At 35.5% G+C, this 24111-nt stretch overlaps 1 protein-coding gene across 1 annotated transcript; it reads left to right on the forward strand.

Moving 5' to 3' along the window:
- The first annotated feature begins 4261 nt into the window (after positions 1–4261).
- Positions 4262–18654, forward strand: LOC111861315 (transaldolase). Its single transcript, XM_023845775.2, has 7 exons — positions 4262–4486; positions 8919–9042; positions 12207–12314; positions 12652–12783; positions 12874–13136; positions 14342–14452; positions 18143–18654. The coding sequence occupies exons 1-7, from the start codon at positions 4387–4389 to the stop codon at positions 18310–18312; spliced, it is 1008 nt and encodes a 335-aa protein (XP_023701543.1). The 5' UTR covers positions 4262–4386; the 3' UTR covers positions 18313–18654.
- Positions 18655–24111: the final 5457 nt, after the last annotated feature.

The raw sequence follows: 24111 nt of genomic DNA on the forward strand, positions 1-24111 counted from the left end.
GTATTTATCAGTACAATATAAGGTTGTATTTACCATTTGTGGAAAATGTGCAATACTGCATAAACATACTAGGTTGATGAACATTGTGGCTTTTAAATAAGGTGGAGGGCATATGTTGCATCAACAAATTATGTAGATAATTTCAATGTGTAGGTGTTTCGAATATGTGCCTCAAACAGATTCTAGTCATCTGTTGAATCCAGGTAACTCATCAGCAGCACCAATATTGCAGATTTCATATTTGTGTATCAATAAAATCTGTTCTTTTCATTTAATTACAGAATATGAGTTTTGCAGTTGTATCTGAATACTGAAAGAAAGGAGCCTTCTGTTTGTATATATGCTATATATTTGAAAACTAAGATGTGTATATATATTATAGGATGGACATTCAGTACTGAATATTACCAAACCAAAGCGAAGATTCAGTCATATAAACATTTCAACACTTGATCTTTTTGCAGAAATGGTTTGCTTTACATATGAGTATATTTTGTGCAGTTCACAGCAGTTCTGACTTAGTATATGAGTTCATAAATATTTACTATGGCAGAAGGTAACATCTAATTTCAAATTTGATCTGTATAAAGTGAACTGTTAGGTTTGAAATAACAGATAACTGGTATAATGTACTTTATTCTTAATATCAAAGGAAATAATGTCTTTATGTACATCTGATATTTCTGTTGCTGAAACAGATGGTCCATTGCAGGATTGTGTGCCTAGGATGCACTTTTTATTGCTTCAACCATGTAGTGAATTCTCTGTATTTGGAAGAATTAGGGCAAACTGATTTCACTTAGGTTGTTGTGCTTCTGACTTCTATTTTGGAAGTTCCTGGTTTGAATCTTGGCTGCGCTGCCAACTATTCCAACAGAGAATAGTCCTTCAACGTAAATTCCAAGATAGTACCATAAATTAGGCCATGATTACTCCCTTCCACAACCTTTCAGCCTGATAACTGAATGCTGTGTAGTCTTAGTGACAGCATTTTAAGTCAACCACCACTAATTAAAGAGAAGAATAGGGCAACCTTTCAATCCTCATATCAGATTCTCTTAGAAAACCCTGTTTTGCTACATAAAAGACTGTTTATTATATTAATCCATAAGCTTCATTTCTAAGACAGATAATTTTAAATAGACTGGGTTTGTATGAAGTCAAGTTTCTGCTGAAGCTATCAGTTCTGCATGTTGTTAGTACCGTTTAATTTATATGTTGCCATATAAGGTGCATATGTTTGTTTCCTTTGAAATTTGGCTAGTCATGTCTCAGTTTTGAGATGTCAGATTAAGATAAAATAAACTAAAAATTAAGTTTTGACATAGAGTTAAAAATTGTTAGTTCCCTGTCTTCTTTCATAAAACACTAAGACTGAAGTATATAAAATGATATAATTTTGTGTATAGTTTTCTTTTGTAACTTTCACTAAGTCTCTTGACCAACAAAACTGAACGACTTAGATTATGGAAAAACAAAATTGGCCATTAAAACATATCATGATGTTTGAACCTAATCTGTAATATAGTATGTTGTTGTGAGTCCTTTGTGTTGAATAATTCAAAATTTCTTGCACAGTACAGTGCATGCAATTGTAAAGTAAACTGAGAACATATTATTTAGTGAAGGAAGAAAAGGAATGCTTGGGAATTTCTCATTTTCAGTGGCAGAAGATATGATTGAGAGATATGTCAATTTATATGGCATAGACCTAATTTGTCATATAATTAGATTTGTATCTAATTATGAAATAATGATAGGTGTCCAGTACATTTTTTGTTCAGGTATTTATTTTGGTAGAATTTAAGATTTTATTGCATTACACACTAGTTAAACACTATAGAGCAGAATACTTACTTCTTGAAAAGCTAATGATTGCTGAGCTAGTTGAGAACCTCAAGGTTCATTACCACGTTCATAAGAGTCTCTCACCGCACTTGTCCTGAGCAAGATGAATCCAGACCCTATTTGAGGATGTGGACTGGACTCATTGGAACCTGAATCATTTTGAAGGAAAAGTCAGATGCTTCCAGATTCTTTAACTACATAGAATTCACACATTTCCATCCAGTGAGCATAAGTGTAGGAACATGAACAACATGAATTTTGTTTCCCTTATGACAGTATCGAAAATAATATGGTAAATCAAAAGCTGAACCCAGTCTTGGTATTGAAACTAGAAGTGACCTGTTTAATTTTGTGTTGGTCCATGAACTTTCCATGCTGAACATGAAAGCCTACTTGGTTATATTCATGTGGGAATCCGGTTGTATATGTGTTTCATTTGTTAGTAATGCAAACGTTGAATTCAAGCAGTTGTGATTTTGGAATTAAGATTGATTTATAATAATTGTAATGTAGATTTCTGTATTTGTTCTTTAATTTGAGGCAAGAGTACTATGTGTGGGTACACTGGAATCAAAACATTGTAAAGGGATGTATCATATTTATTTGTTGAAAATAATATATGCATTGGACATGACTCAGCTTTTTAGTTACCTGTACTAAATCACTGTACCTTGAGCCAAAAATGTTTAGTAATTCATAAAGTTGTCACTGTGTGTACCTAACCAAGCATCACACTGTGAAGACATATGGGAGGAATGGCGGTATAACTCCTCTCTTATCCTTTGGCACTAGATGGAAGCAAATGATCAGCTTCATGGCCCTGGGGAGAAAGGCCCCAGTACACATTGGGTGGGCCCCAGATTTGGTCTGGATGTGGTGATGAGCAGAAAAAATTCTTCCTCCACCAGGAATGAAACTGAATATTCTTTCATCCACCATGTAGCCAAGACACCATACAGACTGAGCTACAGTGCAAATTTTAAATTTTAAGATAGATTTCAGATAAATTTACCATATTAATGAAAGCAAGGACAAATTGTAGATCTTGATATGACGCTGCTTCTGTCATTTCTTTTGAGCTTGTCACCATCTGTGATAAATTACTGTCATCATATATGAAGTCAGACATTTTCCAAGCGTAACTGTTTTAACAAATATAATCTTTTCTGCCTTACATATTTGGACTACTAGTGGCCATCTTCAAGAGGCAAACTGCTATTGCCAAGGATGCAGTTTACACACGTTATTAACGATATTATTGAAGGGACTAGTGACAGGTGTTGACATTAAAATTAAGTAGTTAAAACCAATTAAAATAAATTAAAATAGCCGTTTTGAGTTAAGAGGATGTCCTGATGTCATGTGTAATGGTATTCTACAGTTGACAGTGTAAAATGGTGTTCTTACAGGCTGTATATTCATCTTTATAGGAGTTGTGTGCTTTCCTGAGGAGTGTGTCACAGACAACACAGTGAAACTGTAAATAGGGTTTTTCATGGCATTTTGAGAGATACAGTTCTGTAATTAATTATGCTCTTTAAACAGTAATAAATTCCTAGCCTGGATTGGACATGAAAATGGGGTGGACAGTAGATCATATGGTATGCAAGGCAAGCAACAAGTCTAGGAATGGAAACACATCTAACAAGAAGGTAACCAGGCATACTGAGGAGGAAACTAACAAAGTACAGGTCACAATCCCAGCCAGAGTTCAGATACAAATGTGACTCTTTACGTCTTAACAACAGTGGCCATTTTTGCAAGATGTTGTGATAAATTTGTCAACCTATTTACCTGGGTGGGGGTGGGGGGCTTGTTATACAAGCCGTGGCTTTTATTATGGGATATTGCAGACTACACAGGGAAGAAACTTGACACGCCCAATCATTGCAGTAAGCAAAGTCAATTTGTCTATACATTATCATGGTATATTGCAAACAGACTACATAGGGAAGGAACCTGACTGACACAACTTATGTAGAAGGCAAAATGAGTTTGTGTTTACAGTTTCCTGTCTTCCGTTTTAGTTTTTTTTTACAGAGACAACGAAATTAATTAAACGGCTAAGGTCTCCCTTTTTACTTCCCCATCACTGCCTAACTTGCAACATCTCTAGCATCTCGAGATCTCGAGCTACCTATCGCGAGCGATCGCGAGGTCATAAACAACATACCAATCACAATGATATTCCTACTGACCGATTGTCATAAGCAATGCTATAAACAGTGGAAAGTGGATGTAGTATTTTATAATTTATTAAATCGTTCATAAGAAGCACTCTGAAACAGTGATACAATAAACTTATAGCAAAAATAAGAAATTCGTTATTGTTGCAATCTGCTAGGAGTTTGTTTCGTGTAATATGTTCAGGCATGTATACGTATTAGGAATGTTAAAATTTAATATTGGTACTCCTGCCAATTAATCTCTGTAGTTGAAGCTTGTGGAGTTCATAGAGGTTTACGTTAAGTAGGTTTCTACGTAGGTTGATTAAAAGCCAACAGTTTCTGTCATTTCATTTAATTCGAAGGTAGGGTGATGACGGAAAGTGAACCTCAAGCAAAGAAGAAAATGCCTAGTTCTCTTACGCAGTTGAAGAATTTTACCACTGTTGTGGCAGATACTGGAGATTTCGAAGGTTATTATTGCTATTATTATTTATTTCGTCCATAGCTGTAGAGAATTACAATTGGACATGTCAGATATCAACAACCTCACATCAAAAATAACATAACATTCACACAGTGATTCATCACTATAATACAGCAATACCTTTCAAAATACATTTTTAACGTAATTTAAAAATCATAAATACTCCAAAAAAAAAAACATAAGAACATTTTAAACATATAGACAGATTTATTAACAAGCAGTTTACGTCAACACTTAATAATAATAGTAAATACTACAAAAAAGGCATAGAAATATACAGACAGATTTATCAACAAGCAGTCCATGTCAAAAATTATTAAAAAATTCTTGAAGAGAATAGAAGACATTGCACAATAAATAATTCTTAAGCTTCTTAAAAACATTAAAATTTATTGCATTCTTTAATTCAGTTGGAAGGCCCTTAAATATTTTGGTTCCCATACTAATCACCCCTCTCTTGCTCCACTCAGTATTACAAAATTGTACATACAAATTGTGTTTGTGAATAGTGTTATAGCCATGAACATCAGAATACTGGGTGGTATAGATCTTATTTTTTGTTATAAAACATAGGATCTGAAAAATATATAAGGAAGTAAGAGTTAAAATCTTTAATTCATGAAACAAATTTCTACAGGAAACTCTATTTTTAACACCTTTTATCACCCTTACACATTTTTTCTGCAGTTTAAATAAAGTTTCAGAGTCCTTTTGCACCCCAACCCCCCAAAATAATACTGTATTTCAACACAGATTCAAATTTTGCAAGATACACACTTCTTAAAACAGTTTGGCTCACTGAGTCCCATAGGGATTTTATTAAGTAGGTAGTCTTGCTAAGTTTTTGACACTCATATTGGGTGTGGGTTGCCCAACTTAAATCTTCAGTAATGCAAATACCCAAAAATTCTACATCCACTGAACAAACCACCTCCTTATTATTTATATAAAAAGGGGGTCTGGTACTTGGAATAGATCTATTTCCTCAAAAGAATAATACCTTTGACTTATTCATGTTTATTATTAAACAATTTTCATAAAACCATTTTTCTAATTGATTCTTTACATTTTGATTTTTTTCATTTAGTGATAAAATATTTTTTCCAGTAATCAATGTATTTGTATCATCAGCAAATAGTACTACGTCTGCATTATGTATAACTTGGGGCAGATCATTTATAAATAATAGGAATAAAAGGGGTCCCAAAACAGAACCTTGAGGTACACCATATTTAATTGCTTTAAGGGATGAGGTAACTGTCTTCATTTTAGAAGTCTTTTGATCTATATAGTGAATTTCAACAAACTGTGATCTGTCTGTAAGATATGATCTCATCCATGCATGAGATATTCCTCTCAGTCCATACGGTTCCAACTTTGCGAGCAGCAAGTTATGATTATTAACATCAAAAGCCTTTGATAGATCCAATATACCAAAGGCCAGTTGTTTATTATCTAGTGTTTTCTGAATTTCTCCATTGAAAGTTTGAATTGCCGTAAACGTGGATTTATTTTTTCTAAAGCCATTTTGAGCATTTGATATCAAATTGAATCTATTTAAGAAATTTACAACCCTATTGTACATCAATGTTTCAAGAATTTTTGGAAAAAAAAACAGAAAAAATTGAGATTGGTCTGTAATTTGAAATATTTTGTTTCTGACCTTTCTTAAAAATAGGTCGATCTTTTGCAATCATCATTTGATTTGGAAAAATGCCAGAACTTAGTGACAGATTAAATATAAAAGTCAAAGGTTTTTTATGGTTTGGATACACTGTTTAATTATCATATCTGGGTGCTGAAATTTTCGTTTTTAATTTACTAGTAACCTGAAAAACTTCTTCAGTAACAGGAGCAAGAAATAATACATTTGGATTTTGTATCGCATCATTTGTAGTGACATGGTCAATTATACAATTTTTATTTAAATGTATTAGCTTGTCTACGCTATTTACAGAAAATCATTAAATTTTTGGGATACATCCTGTGGGTTTGTAGCTAACTTAGAGTCTGTTTCTAAAGAAATATTTTCTATTTCTGTAAAATTATTTCCTGACTCCTTTTTTATTATTTGCCATAGAGTTTTTGAATTTTTGACTGACCTTTTAATAATTCGGCCATTTTCTCTTTGACGGGCAACATAAATTACTTTCTTATAAATTCTCTGATATTTCTTTATTCACTTCAAAGCGTGAACTATAAGGGACATCTTTCTTTTTAACAAACGTAAAAGTTGCAGCCTCTGTCTAGACACCTTTATCCCTTGTGTGATCCAACTTGATTTTTTCCCTTTCTTATTAAAAACTCTTTTTAAAGGGAAGAAGTGCAAAAAATACTTATGAAACTTACTTAGGAAGACACAATAAGCACTATTTACATCAGATTGAAGATATTAAGGTAATTAACGCCACTTCTATGCCGTTAGGCAATTCATGTCATGCAAAATTACAGTCTCCCAGAAGAATGACCTGAGGCAGTGAGTATCTAACGGCATTAGAAAGACAGAATAATATATGTAAATGAAAAGTCATGAAAATCAAGATAGTTTAGATTTAAAATATAGTACAGGAGGGAATGGGGGATGCAAACAAGTGATAAGCATTTCACCTATACAGTACATTTGCTTTACCTTGTGGAAAGATTATATTCGTAATTCCACCACTCTGAATAAACATGTTTAAATTAGTTATATTCAAGTCCTTGAAGCCTGAAATTCATCTAAACATTATTTAAAAATTCAGTCTCAGCATACAGAAAACTTTATATGTCTAGCACGAAGACCAACAAGATAAAGCAATCAAGGGAGATTATGGCTGTTTATTCTGAGAATCATAGGAAACCCATAAATAAATTTTTGGGAAAATGAAGAGTTCTTTAGTGTTAAAGTAGGTTTTCCCATTAGTATGTCACATGTTAGAATTTATCGTAAGTTAATTTTCAGTATCATATATAAACCTTTGACCTTGATATTTCTGAAGTAGTATATTAGTGCTAAAATCTTCTCAGATGATTCCTGATGTTTTTTTAGGCATATATACATCCTGAAATGTTTTGTTGTAAATTGAATATAGGTAAAAGAGTAATTCTTTCTCTCTAAAGTCTATGTAGTTCTTGCTCATTATGTTGTTTTTCTGAGGATCATGTTTTGGTCTCCATGGGGTCTCGCTGCCAGTCTCGTTACAGCTTCTTCTAGAACATGGGCGTGCAAATGTTAGAGGGCTGAATTAGGGATTACTGGGCCAGAAAGAAGAGTTCAGTGCAGTGTTTTATAAGCAGAAGTGTATAATTCGCATAATGAATGCCATTAACTCATTAGTGCAACAAGTGATTCAGCTTGATATAGCTTACAAGGTTTTCTTAATTTTAATTTTATAAAATGTTAGTATGAATTGAAAATAATATTATAGAAGAAATTTCACGTATGAACTTTTGCATTGGTATATAGTGAAGAATTGAAATTCAGCAAGAACTCTAAGGTTCTCTTTATCTGAGGTCATTTTTAAAATTTTGTCATAGCCTAATATTGTAAATTGAGTGGTATGTACATCAGGGGAGAATCTCTTCTTTAAGGAAAATGTAATATTGAATTATACAAGATAGAGTATACAGGTCTTTGAACTTGGATGAATAAAACGGGGTGCTGAGGAGACTGTATGGACCTAAGAAGGAGGAAGTTACAGAAATCTGGAGAAAATTGCATAATGAGGAGCTCCATAATTTGTACTTTTGCCAGGCAATATTAGGATGATTAAATCAAGGAGGATTTATAGGTGGGGCATTTAATATGGATGGGAGAGAAGAGGAATTCACACAAAATTTTGGTAGGAAGACCTTAAGGAAAGAGGTCACTTGGAAGAACTCAAGGATGCCTTTAAAAATGAATCTAACAGAAACAGGATAGGAGGTTGTGCACTGGGTTTTATATAGTTCAGAATTTGGTCATGTGGTTTACTCTTGTGAGTAATGTTCCATAAGTATTGGAATTATCTTATCTAGCTGAACTATCAGTTCTTCAAGAAGGACTCTATTCCATGGAACTAGTTAATTATCACTGAAGGATATGAGCAGCAGCAGTATCATATTTTAGAGAGGCAGGAATGTTTATAAAACGAATCTTGAGGTAATAACATTGAAAATGGTTCTCCAAAATACAATTTGCAAAAAGTTAATCATTTACTTCTGCAGTAGTCTAATATAAGCCCTGCTCTTGACCTTGCAAGACATATTGAATATTCTGAGCAAATCCTGTAACATGACTTCACATACTTTTAAATCAGATTTAGGCTTGTTCAGGTGCATGGCTTGCTTAATAACAGCAGAAATATATTGTGTCTGTAAAGCTGACAGCTTGTCGCTTGTACCTTTTACCTTATGTGCGGTTGGTAAAATGTAGTAATAATGAATTCTTATTTGCATAGCCATGAAGCAATACAAACCCACTGATGCCACCACAAACCCATCACTCATGCTATCAGCTGCCAACATGCCACAATATAAACATCTTATCACAAAAGCTGTGGAGTATGGCCGCAAAAGTGGAAAGTGAGTTGTGAGAATCATATTTATACCGGTATGGATTTGATTAATGTAGCATGGAACATCATATGTATGCCATGAATACATTTGTCAGCCTAACTTTACTAGTATTATTCTGGTTATGGAATGTGACTGAGGTATGAAGGGAGAACAGTTTTATTTATTCACATTGTTAACCCCATTTCATTATATGGGCCAAGTGGGCTGAAGTAATAGGAGGCTGAAGAAAACTGCATAATGAGGAGTTTAATAACTTGTGCTTTTTGCCAAATACAGTAAGAATAATCAAGTCAAGGAGGTTGAGATGGGCAGGGTGTGTGGCATGCATGGGGGTGAAGAGGAATGTATGTATGATTTAGGTGGGAAAGCCAGAGGGAAAGAGACCAATAGGAAGACACAAGTGTAGGTGAGGGGATTTATTTATTTATTTTATTATTCATCCATCCATTCAGGTACATAACCATTGGATATAGAAATTATCAGTATATTACATAATATTGTCTTAACATAAGTAAATAACAATTAATATATATATATATATATAAGAAATTAATGAATTTAAACTAAAATACAAAGCTATAATTACTGGGATACCCTAAGATCAAATTTATTATTCCCATCAAGATACTCTTCAGCAGTGTAAAAAGAGTTTTCAATATTAAAATGGATCTTAGATAAATAGGATGGTGTAAATGATATAAACTCCGTCTCAAGTGCAAACAATATATTCTGTGTCTTTGATCTTGCTCCCTACACTACATGTTTTGGCCTCAGACGGCCATCATCAGGTGTATAACACTCACGTCGCTGTCACACTGCACCCAGTTCAAAATTTAACATCTAAAACACTCTCCCTGTCATTATCAACTTCTACTTCGTTGATAGCTGTCCACCCGTAGATTATTTCACACACGTTAATTTTGAGTTTATTGTAATAGCACCATAATAAAATCTTTAGTTCTAATTTTAAAACTTTAAATTCTTGTCCAAATTTTAAAATTTTAAAATTGTTAGGGTTATTCGCCCTGTGTTTGAAGTGCTGCAGCGGCTAGTTCTTGTTTCCACACTGTATAGGTGTTATCCTGTGTAGTCTTTCTGTGTGCGTGCCGCTGCTATTCTTTACTATGTGTGCTATGGTGTGCTTTACTATGGTGTGGCATGGACTGGATCTATCTGTCTCAGGACAGGGACAAGTGGCAGGTTTTAGTGAACACAGGAATGAGCCTTTGGGTTTCATAAAATACTGGGAAATTATGAGCTGCTGTTGTCTTCTCAGGAAGGACTCGGCTCCATGGAGTTAGTTAATAACCCCCGTTTAGGGTTTCTTTGGGGAGCAATGAATTTGAACATTAAATTGTGTAAAACCTTACATAGGACAAGTGTAATAGCAAGATTATTGATTTAGGATCACTAAAATTGAATATTAAGGGGGGTTGCATATTACTTATTTATTGTTTATTTAACAATGCTGTAAGTAGCTGATACTTTATAGCATCAAATGGAAGAATGATTACTTGGATTTCTTGATAAATTGGAAAATATATTGAGGACCCAACCAAGATGAAGCCATGCACCTCCCAAATATACAAGTGGAGCAGGGAGGAGGACATGATTGGTGTAGTAACTTGCAGTCTGTCCATAATGGTGACATTGTAGAAGCTCTTAGTAACAGTGTGGTATGGATTATGTTATTTTAGTATAAAATTAATTGGCCTTGACCTCATGTTGTATTACTGTAGTGAACTTTATTGGTCACTTATCTGCTTGATAACCTCTGACGTATATTGATTTGATAAGTAACATTGAGAAGAAGCATGACCAGTGTAGTTTTTTCTTGGGGTGGGGTGACGCTGAGTCCACTTAGTACATCGGCCACTAGTTTGCCTATTGTACCAGCTCCAGATGATAGATGATGGTGATTTTGGAGCAGTTGATGGAATGAAGATTGACAGGGGAAAATGAAGTACTCTAAGAAGAGTCCACCACAAATCCCACATGACCTGACCTGGGCTTGAACCCAGGCTGCTGCGGTGGGAAGCCAGTGATTAACTGCCTAAGCTATGCCACAACCCATGACCAGTGTATGAACTGATTATATTTATAGTCCTGCATTTTAAAATAATATAACTTGACATCATGATTACATACTGTACCATCTGCATTTCACTTACCTCAAAAAATTGAAATTACTCATAAAATTTGACATTTGAAACTTTCATTAAAAGTTGCTGGGCAGTTCCTGTTTTAAGCCATATTGATTCATAAGAAATCCTATTTTACATGAGGTCATTAAGGCCGTGCCATAGCTCAAGCGGTTAGTCGCTGGCTTCCCACTGCGGCGGCCCGGTTTTGGTTCTGGGTCTAGTCAAGTGGGATTTGTGGTGGACAAGGTGGCACTGGGGCAGGTTTTCTCCAAGTACTTCGGTTTCCCCTGACAATCTTCATTCCACCAAATTCTCCATCATCATAATCACACGGTGCACACTACAATAGGCCAATTAGTGGCCACCGTGCCAACTGGACCCAGTTGGACTCCACCCCCCACTAAGCGAATTTAAAAAAAATTAAGGTCATAAACATTCTTTCTTGAAACCATTGTTCAAATTTTGATTTTTGCAAAACATCTGCAGTCACTTTGATTTTTAGGCATATTGATTAGTTACACAGCCTCCTTTTAATAAGGCCCATAAATAGACCTTTCCATATATTCTATAAGCTGTTTCAAAGATTATATTGTAATTCAGTGTTGTGTAGTATTATGCTGTTGAAATATGAATTTTATTTGTTTTATATAATAAATTTTGTGTTTTACTGAAATGCTGTATATAAACTTGCTTAATAAACTGTAAATATCATTGGGTATTTTGTGTGCTACATTTTGGAATATGATCTTTGCAGTCTTGATGTAGTGATTTAAATTTAGTTATAAATGCAATAGAAAATTCAAGGTCCAGCTAAAGGTCACTTCACATTTAGAACTTTTTAGGTGACAGGCACTGTAAAGTTGTCTGTGCTTCATTAAGCACCACAATGCAGTAGCGTGTGGGGAAGTAATGTTAATAACTTTATCCAAACAATTCAAATGCATTGAACTTATGTAAGATTTGAGGCTTTCACGGCGGTGACTATGAAGAAAGCNGCATTGACCATACATTTGACTCTTATTCTAGCACACCAGCTGAACAGCTAGAGGCTGCATCAGACAAGCTGTTTGTCCTCTTTGGAACCGAGATTCTGAAAATTGTTCCTGGACGAGTCTCTACAGAAGTGGATGCTAGGTGAGATTTTTGTACATTCATCAAAACTTGCAGTAACTGAACATGTCACTGTGTTCTGAATCAAGTTAAGGATGGAGATTACAAATTTATTTACTGGCAGATTTAAAGATAAGGCTACAGTCTTCTTGGATGTGTTGCTGTGTGGTTTCTTATACAGGTATTGTTTTGGATGTACCTGCTGCTTCCATCCACTCTTCTGTCTTGAAAATGGGGGTAGCAGGTTCCTCCGAAAAATTGGTGCCTGTCTGCTGAACTACACTGTTCCGAATCCTAGAAGACTCATTGCCTTGAGAGTCTCTAGTCTCTGATTTGAAGATGTTTTAATTTCTCTTTGAAGGCTGTCATTTGACAAAGAAGGCAGTATACAAAAGGCTAGGCGTTTGATTCAGCTGTACGAGGAGCAAGGTATCAAGAAAGACCGAATCCTCATTAAACTTGCGTCCACATGGGAAGGGATACAAGCTGCAAAGTAAGAGAATTTAATCTGTAATCTTAGGTTTAGCCAACATGTATGTGTAATACAACAGTTTGCCATTATTACATTTTGATTTTGTAACAGAGAACTGGAAGAAACTTATGGAATCCACTGCAACTTGACATTATTATTTGCCTTCTGCCAAGCTGTGGCCTGCGCTGAAGCAGGAGTTACACTCATTTCGCCATTTGTGGGTCGAATTCTTGATTGGTATGTAGCAAATACAGGTCAGAAGACATTTGAACCTTATGAAGACCCAGGAGTTGTATCTGTTACAAAGATATACAACTACTACAAGAAGTTTGGATATAAGACGGTTGTCATGGGAGCGTCCTTCAGAAATGTTGGTGAGTTAAACAGTTGAACCATGGAAGTTTAGGTAAAACATGTTGAGTGCCAGCTCAGTTACTTGGATTTTTATCCCTCCATGGTTACAACACAGTTATATGCTGATGCATTTTTAAAAATGTCCAGGTTCTTTCCTGATGAACATATTGGACCTTGATAAATACTGTATCATTCTGCCATCTGATAGCTTGAAAATGATATCCAGTAAAACTTCCATTTAAGGTTTCTTTAGGGAGAAGTGGATCTGAGCACTGAACTGAGGAAAGTATTAAATTGAGAGAATTTAACATTTAGGTTATTGAATTTGGGTTTGACTATATTAGTTCTTGTCTTGCATCAAGAGGTTGCTGAATAAGACAGAAAATGTGTTATGTGTAGGTAAGGAGACTTGGTCCACAACCATCCCTATAGTATTACATTTTTTAATTAATTTCATGAAGACAAACCACAATTTCAGGTATTTTTCTTAAAATTTTTAAGGGATATCCAGTGTCTTTTGTGGGTAAGTATATTGTTTAATTTTTGTAATGAATTGCTTCATTCTATTGAGTTGTTTCAGCATGATTATGAAATTCTTATTTGCAATGCTTGCAGTTGCATAATCAGGTTCTCCTTTAATGACTTTGATGAAGGCAAATACGACACTCATCACTTTTACTTAAGTAATTTGCAAGAAGTACGGTTCCTCTTTTTCACCTGTGATTGTTCAAGGTTGAAACACAATGTGTGATAATCACTACCAAGTGTGAGGCCTTGGACACTGCTATGTGAGTCAGTCCATAGTTCAAGTAGATTACTGTGTGAAATTACAGTCAAAATAATGAATTGGGTGCTCTTTGTAGTCACTGTTGGGAGAACCTCCAATCCAACAACTTCTGTATGGCTCTTGAAAAATCTATAATCCATTAGTATATGGGCCTGAGGTCACATGGAAAAGCTTCTCATGTGCTCTGTACAAAATGTTACACTTTCTGAGCCATGTTGTGACTTGTGATAAAGTCACAAATTCCATGACTTAACACTTACATCTGCATGCAATAAGCATAATTGTAGCTGCAAAGTGTTAATGCTTCATGAAAATAGTGTTAGTTTAATGAAAAATCTTACTTGATGTACCTATTTTGTTAGTAATTCTGAAAGTTGCACAAATTTCATATTAAATTCTTTGACATTGCATCCTGTATAGCTGATGTTTTCATTTTAGGTGAGATAAAAGCATTGGCAGGATGTGACTTACTGACTATCAGCCCCAAGCTGCTTGAAGAGCTTGATTCAAGCAATGAGGAATTATATCAGTTTCTTACAGAGAAGTCTGGTATGTTTAATGTTTCTTTCTGTATGATGATGATTGAATTTTAAATTAAAAATATATAGAATTTTATGTTGAGGTTTCTTTAAATTTGAAGCAGAACCTCATTCTGTATCATTCTCAGAACTCTGGAGATAGAAATTGGGTGACGCTTGTCTCATGGGTCTTATTTGTATTGTATCATATTAGCATTTAACCTTCAATGTATGGACTTTTAAAATGCTGGCAGCCCTCTGCACCTGGTATTTAAATCACCCTAATTAATTAACACTGCAAACTTCAGAAAAAAACACATATTTTCTGTTCTATGCAGAAATACAAACTAAAAACAATCTGAAAGACAATAAAATTTTCTACATATACACAAAAGAGCAATTTTTACAAACGAAAATTAACTGTGATCATTTTGTCATGAAATGCAAAATATAATCTTTATTTTATATGTTATGAAATTCCAAAGGACTTACCCATTGTTTTTTCTTCAACCTTGAATCATGGTGATATTGTAAATATAATCACACTATATACAATAATATTTTGTTCGGACTGTACACAAGTTCAAACTGCATCACTTCACAGTTTACGATACACATCACCCTTTTTACAATAGAAGAGCGTGTTCCTGCTTTTCTTATTTAGCGAAACACACGATGTCTTATGTTTACCTTTGGTAGGCTAGTGTTGTGAATGTTTCACCTCCAGTCGACTCAATTGGGCCCCAGGTAACCTTGGCCTCCCCCAAGAAACGCCACTGACCATGATATTCACCATTGAGACTGGGTGATATTGTAAATATAATCACACTATATACAGTGATATTTTGTTCAGACTGTAGAAGAGTTTTAACTGCGTCACTTCACAGTTTACGATACTCACATTGATGCACGTAGCACTTCTCGAAGCAGTGCACCTCACACAGAGCAACATTACACTTTTTGCAATAGAAGAGCGTGCTCCTGCTTTTCTTATTTAGTGAAACACACGACGTCTTTGTTTCCCTTTGGTTGGCCAGTGTTGTGAATGTTTCACCTCCAGTCGGCTCAGTTGGGCCCCAGGTAACCTTGGCCTCCCCCCAAGAAACGCCACTGACCTTGATATTCGCCTTGTGCGATTGAAGAATCATCTTGGGGGAGGAGGGTTCTAGCAAAATCGAATAAATTATGTTGATTGACAAAGCGACACACTCACCTATTAGTAATACTCGCAAAATAGTGATGCAAAGTAATTATAATACTAGTCGAAAAGGGTGCCAGTCTGACACTGATACCGAAAGTCACAGTGACGAAGATGCCTTTTACCCACAAAGTAATACTGGCTCAGTGGGTTTATACCTCTTCCAAGACGCAAAATAAAAATGATATATAATGAAATATATGACAGTCTGACACTGACATTCTGACTGATAAAGAAATATTAGACAATCCGAGACTGACTTCCTGACTGATAATTGGCCACTGAAAACCAATCCTTGAATGCGTCAGACTTCCTTGAAGGCTCTGGAAGCACTCATATGCAAGCACCGATATATTTCCTCATCAGTTCTCGAAACAAAGGTGGGTTATATTTGGCTGACCAGGTCATAAACAGTCATATCTAAACGTAAATAGTACCGAAACCAGTACCATGATAAACGATTTCTTTGTTCAGAGCTAAGGAATGAACCACTGACATGACTTCACGTAAGTTTGTTTTGGTTTCAAACCCAAGGTCAAACTGTCAGCACTCCCAAAGAGAGCATGTGTCCTGCCACATATGTATATAACATTTGGCCAATTCGGGGTGCTGCTTGCTGCATATATACAGGGTGTCCCAGGAGGATTGTGCCAGACTTTGGGAGGGTGTTCCTTATGTTAAAGTATGCCAATATAACCCAAAACACCTATGTCCAAAATTGAACGGTTACGGAGATAATGGCCAGAGAAGTGTGAAACTTTGACAGGTGTTACACACTTGTTGATTACCAAATACATATTAAAACTGGCAGGAATATGTGGTTTCTGTAATGTTAATAATGTACATAACATAAAACTAACTTGTGAGTGACATGAAGCCATTAAATTGAACTACAAAAAACTTGCACGCCATATCATAATTGTTCTTGAGGTTCCAAGCACTATACATGACACATCAATGGCAAGCACTGATGTAACATGGCTGACTGCACATTCTGGTATAAGCCGTCATCACCACACTCAAGGACAAACATCGATAAGACTTGTCAGCTGACAAGTACAGTGTGTGGACCTGCCAGAAGACCACACTTTTCTCGGGCCATTGTCTCTGTAACTGTTCAACTTTGGACAAAGGTGTTTTGGGTTATATCGACATACTTTAACATAAGGAACACCCTCCTGAAGTCTGGCACATTCCTCCTGGGACATTCTGTATATAACATTCGGCTGTTAAAGGTTAACATAACCTGCAGTAACGTGCCATGTGTGAAGTTGAAAATACCGTTTAATTGGAGATAGTTGAGTTTTAAATATAGTAATGAGTAAAATACTCAGGGGAAACAAAGTATGCAGAAGTTTTTATAGGAAATGACACATAAAGAACACTGTTAAAATAGATGTTATGGAAACTGCTCATAATTCTGTAATTAGGTTCAAAGATGGACTTGATTTTTGTGTGTTGTAAGTGAGAATTGTGTAATAAACTTTAGGTAAGTATCCCAACCCCTCGTTGGTGTCTCCACCTTATCGTGGTGAGGGTGTTTGAGTATGCCAAGGACCCTGAGAGCTATACCAGCGGTAGCGTAGCTACTGGCAGGGCCTCCCTTGCTGGACAGGTCAAAGGGTAGGCATCAGACGAAGAGAGACACCGAAAACTGATGCCGGAAGCAGCGTCATCAGCGGCGACTTGAAGCACAGAGAAAATGATGCTCGAGATGTTCAAGTTCGTATAGCAACAGGCGTGACCAGAGTGGTTTGAACGGCTGTTGTACTGCGATGTGGAAAGCAAATGGAAAAACTACCACATTATCACTTTTCCTGGATAGTCTCTTTCCAAAAACAGAAGATCGCATTAAGTGGAGAAACTGTTTTGGAAGAGGCTGTGGACCTGTCATCTGACAGATTACTGATGAATGAAATGAAGTATCCCAAAAGCCAGGGGCATGTGGTAGCATAGTTGGTTGAGGCACAGTGGTACAAGCTGGAAGGTCATGGGTTCAAGTCCCGATGAGGTCATTGGATTTCTTTCTGTTGACCTAATCTTTCCAGCCACACTATGGCCCTGGGTTCGACCCAGCCTCTAACAGAATTGAGTACCATGAATATTCTTGGGGGTAAAGGGTGGTTGGCGCGTAGGGCTGATAACCTTGGCCCCATCTGTGAGCTGATTGTCTAGAAAATGTGGGAACCTCAGCATCTCTTGGCCCTTCGGGCCTCCATGGCCCGTTGCAGAGATACCTTTACTTACTTTTACTTTTCATCCCAAAAGCCAGTATGCATAGGAGTTTTAACAGATGTGGTGATCATCTTCCTTGCAACTTACTTATATAACAGCCAGTTACTTGCTGGAGCACATATTGACCACGAATAAAGAGACAGTACAGGTATATTCCTCTGAAGTGTCTGTATCCACTTGGAAAACTACTCACTGCCAAACCCAGATCACCATGTGAAAATTGAATTTGTCCATGCATCACAATTCTGCAGTGAGTTCACATCTGTAAGACATTAATTTTCTTTGCAGCTCGTAAGACTGATGTTGAAAGGATCACCATGGATGAGAAGACATTCCGCTGGCTGCTGAATGAGGATCAGATGGCTTCTGACAAGCTATCTGAGGGTATTCGTAAATTTGCTGAGGATTCTCGCAAGTTGGAAAAACTTCTCAGAGAGCATTTGGGCAAGGCTAAATGAAATTATCAGTGAACTGTCAAACTGAAACATATTTGATGCCAATTGTTATGGGGGAGGAGGGGAACAGTACAGTACTTGCATAGGTTAGCAACTGCTATCTTGGTGAAAGGGTAAATGAAAATCAGACTGATAAATCTGGTGACAGTTGAGGAAATAGGGACATCTTACTTCTGTTTTAAACATTTTTGCTCTACTTTGTCATGTGTCATTGAACATTTTTCTGAAATATATTTTCAGTCTTACAATTCCATAATTGTTTCTGTTCGATGTGTTATACTTTCTCATTTAAAATGTTGACTTCCAGAATTAAAATGCATAATACAAATCAAATATGATACATTATTTCAGACATTGCTAATTTTCAGTTATATCCTAGTATGTTCACTGTAGTGATTTGTTTTTAGTCTTAGATCTTGACATCTTAGATAATGATGTTTCATATAGCTTCTCCATAGATGTGTTCTATAAATTTGGAATGTCTGGCACACATATTGAGACCTTCATTTAAGGCATTAAGACATTTTCTGATTATTATTTGTCATGAAGCTATAATGTCATGTAGTTGTGACATATGATAGCCCAGTTTGTAGTTTGGCACATTTATGGAAAGGGGAGACATTTCATAAAAGTCATGTTTATAAGCCTGAGATCAACTGAAATCTTGTGCTAAATATTCTGAAACACAGAACTCATAATGCTTGTAATTCGGACTAATGTGTTAGAGGTCAAGTTGTGATCATTGTAGGAAGGCAATTACAATGAGAAAATGCATGCTTGGAGTGAACGTAAAAAGTTACATTCCTACTATTTCATTTCATTTATTTCAAATTCAAAATAGATCCAGATACAGGCTGGGAAACAACCATTGGATATAGAATGAGTCACAGATAAAAAAACAAAACAAACATTCCATTCCCACAGGAAAAAGTCAAGGTATTCATAATATAAAACAATAAAAAAGAAGATAAACCATATATACAACAAAACTCCCCCAGTTTACAAGAACAACGCAAAACCAAGACATGCATCCTGTCTGGTCTGCCTAGGTAGAAGTCAAATGGACTTGAGATACTAAGTAACTCCATGGATCTGAGTCCTTGAGGAGCTACTGGTCATTCAGCTGCTCAAGAATTTTCTAACATTTTATGAACCCAGAGGTACATTATTGTGTTCACAGGAGCTCTCCACTGGCTCTTATCCTGAGCCAGATGAATTGAGCCCATACTACCCCATCCTATTTCTGTAAGATTTATTTTAATATTATTGCCCCATCTACATCTGTGTCTTTGTAATTGTTTCTTTCCTTCTGGTATTCTCACCCAAATCCTATATGCATTCCTGTTTTTTCCCAAGCTTGCCATATTCCCTGCCCATCTTATTCTCCTTGACTTGATCATTCTAATTATATATATGGTGAAGAGTACAAGTTATGAAGCTCCTCATTATGCACCATTGAACCCTCTTTGGTCCAAATAGTCTACTCAGCACTTGTTCTCAAATACCTTGAGATGCATAGCACCCGTAACAAAATCAGAAACTTTAATTGTTGTCACTGTTGTAACATTTGTCCAATGAATAAAACAAATTTAAAAATAGGAATCTTTTAACAGTAGACCTAAATTTTTTAATCTCATGAGCTTGGTCTTTTATATTAGGTGGAAGTTTATTAAAAATTTTAATTCCAAAATAATATGTTCCCTTTTGAAAGACAGTTAAGTTACACGAAGGATAATGGAAGTTATTACTATGTCTTGTGTTGATTGTATGAATCTCAGAATTAGATAAAAATAGATCTTTGTTTTTGACCACATTCATTCATTCATTCTTTATTTTTCCATATATATCCATACAGGTTAACAAACCAGGATGTGAAAATAGTCCTTTTGAATACAGATACATCAACATGCATATACAAAATTGCACGAGTCAATAAAACAAAGACACTTACATCGATCTATAAATATAGATAATATTATAGGGCAAAATAATTTAATAAGATTTCATTTAATAGACATACTTAAAAAATAACCTACTATAAAACTTGTATTTACACTATTTCATATAAAATACCCATATTAACTAAAATACAGTAAAAAATTACACACCTATGACACATTATGTTTATAATATCAGCATCATATTTAACTCCATAAATCCATACGGTATATACTTTAACACATTTAAAACTGTTAAAATTCTAATTTCTGTATTCAAATTTATTATTTATTCATTCATTTATTTCATTTCTGTTACTCCAGGCTAGTAAAACCGTAGGATAACAAATAACAAAATGGAAAACAATGTACTGTGAGTAAAGGGGCAGAATCTTTAGTCTCTTAAACAGCTCCCTACAAGAATCTCTACTTCTAGAATTGGTGATGACTCTTATTACCCTCTTCTGTAGTCTAAAGATATGGATGCAGAGGGGCGAATTACCCCAGAAAATCAGGCCATATGTCATAATAGAATGAAAGTATGAAAAATATACCAATCTAATTGACTCTAATGACATATATAGTTTAATAGCCCTAACTGCATAGAAAGCTGAACCCAGTTTGGACATGAGCCAGTCAATGTGTCCTTTCCATGATAGGGTATTATCAATCATCAGACCAAGGAACTTAATATCAGGGGTTGTAGCAATTTGACTGTTACTATAAATGATAGATATGTCCATTGCATTACTATTCTTAGTCGAGAAATGCATAAAATGTGTTTTATCGAGATTCAATGTCAGTAAGTTAGCCTTGAACCATTCATTTATATTTTTGAATATTAAATTAAATTAAATTAAATATTTTCATATTCAACATGATTAGAGTTCTTAACAGTAATACTGGTATCATCTGCGAAGAGAATAGGTTTTGATTTACTCTTTATAATATCAGGCAGATGATTAATGTATAACAAACACAGTAAGGTACCTAAAATCGATCCCTGGGGAACACCATTGACAATCTAACCCCAATTTGAGTGAGTGCACCTCTTATTAGTTACAACTCTTTGATGTCTACCATGAAGGTAGGATTCCAGCAATGCATTAGCTTTTCCTACTATTCGATATAACTTCAATTTAGATAATAGGACATCATGATTAACACAATCAAAGGCTTTATTTAGGTCACAAAAAATGCCTCCAACTGGTGTTTTATTGTTCAAAGCCTTTAATATTTCATTAATTATATAAAACAAGTTCTGTGGATGAATCACACCTGAAACCATATTGGTGATTGGATAATATATCTTTATGTGATGGAGCAATCTTACAAATATAACCTTTTCAAGAACTTTGGAAAAGGATGTAAGTAATGATATAGGTCTATAAATCATCATATTCATTTTATGACCATTTTGAATAATGGTATTATTTCAGAGTATTTCAAATGAGTGGGGAAAACACCCATTGAAAGTACTCTGTTATAGATATAAGTTAAAGGAGAACTAATAGCAGGTGTGCTAGTTTTTAGAATATTAACCAAAATTTCATCATACCTGTTAGAATTTTTGTGTTTTAATGACTGAATTATGTTTTTAATTTCTTTAGTAGATGTAGGTTTAAGTTTAATTTCAGGGAAAGAAGTCAGAAAAGCCAGGGATAAATAACTCCAATGTTTATCAGTATCACACTCCATAAAATGATCACCCTACCCTAAATGTGTTTTCGTGGGCTAACATGGTTAATATGAATGCTGCAGCACCATTGTGGTGTGGACTGGATTCGTTTAACTCGAGATAGGATTCAGTGACAGGCTATTATGATTATGGAAATATACTTCCATGTTCTGTAAAAAGCAGTTAATTTCATGACCACCTGAGAAATATTAGCTTCTGAAGGACCCTGCCCCATGGAGTTGGTCAATTGGAAATTTACAAATGGTAACATACATATATGCCGGTCACGGTAGCAGAGCGGTCTAAGGCATGCACTGTCTTCGCTTGCTCGGAAGCCGGGATCGTGGGTTCGAATCCCACTAAGGGCATCGATGTTTGTGTGCGTTTTTCTGTGTTTGTCTACAGGTAGAGGCCTTGCGATGAGCTGATCACTCGCCCAAGGAGTCCTACCATATGTGTAAGATCCAGAAAAACCGAAGTGAACGAGTTCATGGAGGTAGGCCTAGGCCCACTGGAGCTGTAGTGCCAAGGAAAAAAAAATAGCTAAAAGAGAGACAAACTTCAGAGAAACGATTTTTATTAATCAGAGATTGGATGTGACTGCGCATTTTAGCAACTGGTGACTCCTACCCAAGTTTAACATATCATNCATTTTGTAATATGCCTGTGGGTATACTATAGAGGAGGCATGTCCAACACATCGATTGCGGGATGATTTTTGGTCGATCTCATAGGCCTATAAAGATATTATATGTGAAAAGCATGTAAATTCACTTGTAATATAATGTGATTATATTATATTCATATTTTGAAGGGAGAATGCATATTAGTCATTCCTATTTTTCTGTACTTTCAGTGTATGTTGCTTTTACAACAAACATCACGTGTCGTGTTATTTTTACCAATATTTTTGCTTAAAGCAAGGTACAACGATAGGAGGGGGTGGTAGATTACTGGCAGTTTTGACACTAAAAAGTCGATCACAACCTGTTTGAAGTTGGACATGCATGCTATAGAGGAATATTATGTACAGTTTCTTTTGTAAGATGTTAATTTATTTAAAATTAATTATATAAATTGTGTACAGTATGCTTATGCAGATAATGATATTTTAATATGGGATTTCCTTTTCTATTCAGTGCATTATACGTTAATGATGATGAAAAATATAATTATTCTTTAAAGAACAAATTTTTTGTATATTACAGTATTCACAAAAATTCTATATTGATGCTTGTAGGGTGTATATTCTTACAGTAGTCCTGGAACCAGGTTATGTCATACCTTGTAGATGAGAAGTTCCATGCTTCGCATAGTAGGGGGTGGAGTCCAGTTGGGTCCACTCGGCATGGTGGCCACTGATTGGCCTTATTGTACCTGCCCCAGGTGATTATGATGATGGAGAATTTGGTGGAATGAAGATTGGCAGGGGAAACCAAAGTACTAGGAGAAAACCTACCCCAGCGCCACTTTATCCACCACAAATCCCACTTGACCAGACGTGGGTTTGAACTCGGGCCACAACGGTAGGAAGCCAGCGACTAATCGCTTGAGCTATGGCATGGCCTAAGTTCCATGCTTTGAATGAGGTATCATTTTCACGCTTCTGGGGACCACAGTATGGATGAACTGTAGTCATAATGGGGTTAATTGTGAAACATTTTAACAATTTTATTTAATTCTGTGTATGCAGGCAGTATGTGTATAGAAGGCTGCATTCACATTAAAGTGAAATGAATATATAACATTCTCTGAAGTACAGAACTGAATTACAGTGTGTGTGTTCTGTTTAGTGTAATATCAATATATTTATGATGTGCAAGAGATGCGACGAGTCCCCCACATGACATTTCCATGTTAGATATGAAAGTATGAATTTTATGGTGGTATGTTGAAGTGTTTATGGTCTTGATGCAGCAATCTTATGTAGTGGATGCAGAAGCAGGGAAGTTTTTAATATGGCACTTAGGACAGTAATCTTGGGCCATTCTCAGAAGCAGGGTATGTCATAGCTTGTGGATGAAAAGTTCTATGCGTTGAGCAAGGTATATGTTATGGTTCTAGGGACCATTCTTCATAGGTTGTCAAGAGTTACTACAATCACCCATTAAATGTTTAACGTAATTATATCCTTAAATGTTGTTTTCCTGTTGTACAATGAGGAAACTCAAAGAAATAAAAATAACT

The sequence above is a fragment of the Cryptotermes secundus genome, unplaced genomic scaffold (assembly GCF_002891405.2).
Source record: "Cryptotermes secundus unplaced genomic scaffold, Csec_1.0 scaffold158, whole genome shotgun sequence".
Classification (NCBI taxonomy): Eukaryota; Metazoa; Arthropoda; class Insecta; order Blattodea; family Kalotermitidae; genus Cryptotermes; species Cryptotermes secundus.